The sequence below is a fragment of the Tenrec ecaudatus genome, chromosome 2 (assembly GCF_050624435.1).
Source record: "Tenrec ecaudatus isolate mTenEca1 chromosome 2, mTenEca1.hap1, whole genome shotgun sequence".
Taxonomy (NCBI): domain Eukaryota; kingdom Metazoa; phylum Chordata; class Mammalia; order Afrosoricida; family Tenrecidae; genus Tenrec; species Tenrec ecaudatus.
Window position 1 is genome coordinate 216330703 of NC_134531.1, and position 6225 is coordinate 216336927.

Below are 6225 nucleotides of genomic sequence, written 5' to 3' on the forward strand. Positions count from 1 at the left end.
CCCACCCCCCCACACACACTAATCTCAGCTTGTCTAAAAACGGTCTGTCCATCCAGAAAGGCATTATGTAAATTGTTCTATTGGTAGTTTTCTAGATGTAGCCCCATGTTCAACATTCAGAGAACATTCCGGCCTCCCTCCACAGAACGTGGCAATGCTTGTTAGGCACCAGATCCAAGGAAAAGAGTGGGCTTCGTGCATCTGGGCAATGTTTTGGGAGGGTGTCCAGACACTGTCATGTTCCCTTGGAGCCTGATGGGAGACGGCCAAGGGGACACTCCACGGAGGTCAGACATTGCTCTGTTGTAGCAGAAGGGACCTCAGCTCCCTCTCTCTCTGATCCTCCTGCCGGTACTTCTCCTCAAGTTTCTGCTTCTCTGAATCCGCGCAGAAGAACGTGCAGTCTGGGCTCTTGCGGATCTGTTCAAACTGACTGAAATCAGCCACATACTTGCCGTTTTTGGAGAGTGAAACCACGGGCACAAACTCAAACCCCCAGTAGATTTCCTCTGGGACGTACGATGTCCGGCTCTGGCAGACCGCGCTGGTGGATTCGACTGTGGCATTAAGGAGAACCACCAGTTCAAACTCTTTGTCTTTGAGGTTTTGGGGCGTGAGGTCTCTCAAGGGGCTCGTCTCATCCAGCACATGGTAGAAGGTCATGGGCAGAATGAGGAAGGGGCTCTCGGAAGACGAATCCACGTGGAACTTGACGGTAGCCTGGTTGAGGAGAATCCGTTCACCCTCCTTGGTGATGTGCGTCTGCAGGAGCTTGCCCGACAGCTGGCACTGGATCAGGAGGCTCTTCCTCATGTTGGCCACCTGGATCACCAAGCACAGCTTCCCGTTCTGCTTGGTGATGACTGCGCAGTGGCTGAACTTGATGGTTTCGGCTCGCTTTTTGGGTCTTGCGATTTTGGCCAGAAAGGTGCCCGTGATGAAGATCTCAATCAAGGTTGTGATGACTAGCTGGGCCACCAGCAGGAAAATGGCATGTGGGCATTCCTCCGTGATGGATCGGACTCCGTAGCCAATGGTGGTCTGGGACTCCAGCGAAAAGAGGAACGCCCCCGTTAAAGAGTCCACTTTCAAGATGCAGGGAGTGTGATTGGACGCCTGCAGCCGTGGCTCCAGGTCCCCATGAATGAACGCGATGGCGTAGTAGATCACTCCGAAGAGGAACCAAGTCATTACAAAAGTGGCGGCGAACAGAGTGAGCTTGTATCGCCACTTCATGTCGATAACAGTTGTCCACAAGTCCTGCAGATAGAGGAGGTATATGCCGTCCACTTTGTCAAGTCGCACGTTGCTGTGGCCACTTTTGGACATGACTCGGGGTCTGCTGGTCTTGAGTTCAGCTCCGGCAGTGTGTTTCACCAGGGGAGCACTGGACATAATGTTGATGGGGTCCATGGCCAGGTTCGTGGGGCCACCTAAGGAAAGGACACAGAAAGGCATTTCATTACAGTCCAATGTTGGTGTCTCCAAAATAGCAATAGAAATATTGATGTGACATAAATGTCAATATATGGATAGGCCCACTTTTAAGAGAAAAAAAGAGACAGACCTCCCAGATTGCTGGAAGTAATTGATTTGTGCTGAAGGTTGGCGGTAGGGTACGATAATGTCAGATTCACTAATAAAACCAAACCAACTGCCATCCCATTGATCCCGACTCATGGCAAACCTATAAAGCAGAGTAGAGCTGTTCCTTTGGGTTTCTGAGACAGTAAACTTTTTTTTTTAATCATTTTATTTGGGACTTGTACAACTTTTATCACAATCCATACATTCATCCATTGTGTCAAGCACGTTTGTACATTTGTTGCCATCATCATTCTCAAAACATTTCCTTTCTACTTGAGCCCTTGGTATCAGCTCCTCGTTTTTCCCCTCCCTCCCTGCCTCTACACTCACAAACCCTTGATAATTTATAAATTATTATTATTTTGTCATGTCTTATACACTGTCCGACATCTCCCTTCGCCCACTTTTCTGTTGTCCGTCCCCCAGGGAGGAGGTTATAGGTAGAGCCTTGTGATAGGTTCCCCTTTCTACCCCACCTTCCATTTCCCTCCTGGTATCACTACTCTTATTATTGGTCTTGAAGGGTTGATCTGTCCTGGATTCCATGTGTTTCCAGCTCTTGTCTGTACCAGTGTACATGCTCCAGACTAGTCAGACTTGTAAGGTAGAATTGGGATCATGATAGTGGTGGGGGAGGAAGCATAAAAGAACCGGAGGAAAGTTGTGTGCTTCACTGGTGCTACACTGCACCCTGACTGGCTCATCTCTTCCCCATGACACTTCTCTAGGGGGATGTCCAGTTGCCTACATATGGGCTTTGGGTCTCCACTCTGCATTCCCCCCTCATTTACAATGATATGAATTTTGTACTTTGATGCCTAGTACCTGGTCACATCAACATCTCATGATCACACAGGTTGGGGTGTTTCTTCCATGTGGGCTTTGTTGCTTCTCAGCTAGATGGCCGCTTGTTTACCTTCAAACCTTTAAGACCCCAGACACTATATCTTTTGATAGCCGGCCACCATCAGCTTTCTTCACCACATTTGCTTTGAGACTGTACATTTTTGTGGGAGAAGATAGGCTCATTTTTCTCTTGAGGAGAATCTGATGGGTCTGAACACCCGATCTTTCCATCAGCAAGCCTACTGCTTAACTCACTGTCATAGCAGAGCTTCTTAGGGGCACACATGGCTAACATGACACACTTGGCTGCAAACTGAATGATCGAGCCTACGTAGAGGCACTTCAGAAGAAAGACCTGGTGATGTTGTTTGATAAACATCCACCCTTAAAGAATCCTGTGGAACAGACTTCTACTCTGACACACATGGAGTTGCCACCGGTTGCTGCGGCCACGGCAGTGACTGTGGATGCTGGAGGAAAGCGGACCCAGGTTGGAATGCGAACTCTGGAGTTTGTTAGCTGTGACCCCTGGGAGAGCTAGTTGACCACCCTGGGCCTTGCCTCCCTAATCTGTAAAACAGGAAGAGAGCGTACTTCTCAGGATAGTGGTTCCCCGTTGGGCTGCTAACCACCAGGTCAGCAATTGAAGCCACCAGCCACTCTGTGGGACAAGATCAGGCTTTCTACTCCTGTAAAGAGTCACAGCCTTGGAAACCCACAGGGGCAGTTCTAGCCTGTCCTCTTGGGTCATTATGAGTCAGCATTGAGTCCACGGTTTCTGTTTACTAAATTAGATTGTGAATATAAAGTGCCAATAGCACGCCTCCTACGCAAAAATGACATTATGCTTCTTGGACATTATAAACAACATGTACTTGTATTCGTGAATCTACCACAGACAACTTATTACAGAGAATTAGAAATAAATAACGATACAAAGCGCTTGTGTCGATAGTGCCAAAATCTATCACCCAGAAGAAAATGGTTGCTAGGGCACTATTAATACAATCTAAAAAGAAACAACTCCCAGTAATTTAATAAAACAAATCTGCCCAGTCACATGACATCCTGTGCAACAGCAATTCACCTTGCCCTCATCCAACCCACAATCTGGACCCTGTGGCCTCTCCTTCACATAAGGGGAAACAGACACAGAGACATTTATCCAGCAAACAAAAACATTCTTAGAGTAAATCACTAAGCTTGATGAAAAAGCATAAAGCTTTTAATCAACACGCTAGTCATTCTTTGAAAAGTGCTACCGCGATACCCAAGATATTTAGGTAGGACAGTACCCATGCACAGACATTCTGCCTTGTTTCTTTAGAACCAAGTAGAGCCAGCATGAGGAATCTATCTGAAAGAACAAGCGCAAAAGTAACAGGCGACATCCTCCACCATTGCAGCAAAGACATACCCACAGAGGCTCAGAGTCCCGCTTCAGCCCCGGGGAAGGCTCTGTTTGTTCTATCAGACAGGAACAACCTGGCTGTGGGTGACAAGCCATCTTATAGGGCTTGCCTGATGACGATTAATCTCCCCTGCGTTCCTTGAACATAGATCATTTGAGTGATAACGGGGTAACTCTACCTGGTTGGCCTTTTTGCTCCACCTCTTTGTCATTTTAAGGATGAAAGAAATTCCCCTCCCACCCGCTAGCTATGAACAGAAGCTGGCACCAGAGGCCTGTGATTCATGTAATCGACTTTGCTGTGAGAGCAGCACTTTCCCAATCGAGGTTTTGAAAGCGATTCTCCGGGCCATCCTGCTCAAGGCGGGGAGGAAGCCGAAATGATCCCCATGGGGGGCAGACACCCTTCCAGGAGGAGGCAGATCTGTTGGGCATTTTCATTTCCCTGTTACATTATTAGAAGTGTGTCGCTTAACAAAGGTCCCTCCTCCCATGGCACTTTTTTTTTATTTCCCCCCTCCTTCACAAGGAAAGTCAGTTTTTCATGTTTATCACTATGGGGCCTTGTACTCTTCAATGATTCTCTGATTTGGAGAGGTCCAGACCACTGAAGGAAAATGCAGGATAAAGCTGATGAATCCACTTGAGCCCTTTCCCAGCCCTCGGGAGCCCTGCTCAGTAGCTATCCAGAAAGGACAGCAGTGGGGAGCTGGAAACACTGTCCTGGAGAATGCACAGACAAGCTGGGAACCCTGGCCCGGCCTGAGACAGAGGCAGCTTAGGTACAAGTAACTGCATGCCACGGCTTTTTGTTTTGTTTCAAGGAAGCTTCTAGGGGAAAGTGCATGCCATTCAACCCACTGAAATAAAAACAAAGGCTTAAGTTGTTGAGTCGGATACCCAAGTACCCTGTGGGCACAAGCAAAAATCCAAGCTCAGCCTTCTGCCAGGTTCTGGAAAACCTAGCCCTGTTTACATAAAGGCTGTGCCATGGAGCTTCTGTTTAAACCTCCTTTTCCAAGGGGCAATGGGCCAGGCTTGGGATAGGGTTTGGGATTTTTGTCTCAGCCAAAACATCCTTTGCAGTACACCCTCCCTGGGTGTGCAAACGGTTAACACACTTGCCCACTAACCGAAAGGTTGTAGATTTGAGTGTATCCAGAGGTGCCTTTGGGAAAAACAGGCTCGGAGATCGACTTTTGAGAAACGCCAGCTACAGGCCACTCTGACACACAGGGGGAATGGGGTGCTGCCAAGAGTCAGCATGGGCTGGATGGCATCTGGCTTTAACTGGTTAGCATTAGGGGCTAATGCCGCCAGTTGCACCTCCTCTCAGGGTTTGGTGGTTTTACATCCATCGGGGGACAAACCTAAGGGCTTCCTGATCTTTGGGTTTCAGTATTTCTCTCTAGAAAGCAGGGCAACCGGTGGGCAGTCCTCATGCGTGCTCTTGGCCTGCCCTGTCCTTTTCCCACCCCACTCGCTGCCCTACGCCCTCGGGGTTTGTACTACCTGGTCTGTCACTCAGCAGGTCAGCAGGTGTCTTCCTTAAGGCAGGTGGAATGTCCTCGTTCCCCGTCACCCACCTGGCTACCATGGGGTTCCGCTACTGCCTGAAAGAAAGAGGGACATGCCGTGTCCATAAGTGTTTAGTGAGCGCTATCTCAAGGAAACTAGCCCTTAGCCATCCCTCTAACGGCAGGGTTGACCTTCCACCCACACCACCCGCAGCCTTCAAGTGGACTCTGACTCATAGCGACCCTGTCCCTCTCCCTGGAAATCTGGCATGGTGAACAGAATAAAGGCTCCATAAACGTTTTAAGAATTAAACTGAATCCCCCCAGCCCCCACCCCAGCTCTCACTATAGATTTCCAAGGGAGCGCAATCGTAAGGGCCGCTGGAAAGAGTGGGATACCCCACCCCCATTGAGACCAGCCCTCGGGGAGGCAGGAAAGGGAAGCGCAGAGGAAGTCAACAGTGGCAACTGGAAGGGAAGAGTTTGGAATATTTTTACCGCCTGTGGAAATGCGTTGTTAAGGTTGCTTCTCAGAGGGCTCGAGTTGAAAGGGCTGTCAGAACCATCTGCTGTGACACACGCTTTACGAAAGCAGGGGCTGAGTGGGAGTGCCTTTATCAGAGAGCAAATGAAACACCAAGTGCCTGAGAGCTAGCGTCCTTGACAGCGTGCCGCAAGGTCCCCCCACAAGTCTCCAAGGTGTGATGTAAGAAGGTCTTTGGCATCCTATTTTTCTAAAGCACTTCTCCTTGAAGTAAGAAACATATATATATTAATAGAACATATATGTGCTGATGTATGCACACTCCTATACTCTGTGCATGTATATATACATATATATATGTTTTATATATTCATACACAC

General features: G+C 48.6%; 1 protein-coding gene across 2 annotated transcripts; it reads right to left on the reverse strand.

Moving 5' to 3' along the window:
- Positions 1-288: 288 nt before the first annotated feature.
- KCNJ15 (potassium inwardly rectifying channel subfamily J member 15) lies at positions 289-5441 on the reverse strand. Of its 2 annotated transcripts, none has more exons than XM_075543363.1 (2): positions 5369-5441; positions 289-1433 (listed from the first exon to the last, which is right to left on the reverse strand). In XM_075543363.1, the coding sequence occupies exons 1-2, from the start codon at positions 5439-5441 to the stop codon at positions 289-291; spliced, it is 1218 nt and encodes a 405-aa protein (XP_075399478.1). The 2 variants fall into 2 exon arrangements, with proteins under 2 accessions (XP_075399478.1, XP_075399477.1); XM_075543362.1 differs by having other exon boundaries at positions 5357-5441.
- Between the last annotated feature and the right edge of the window lie 784 nt (positions 5442-6225).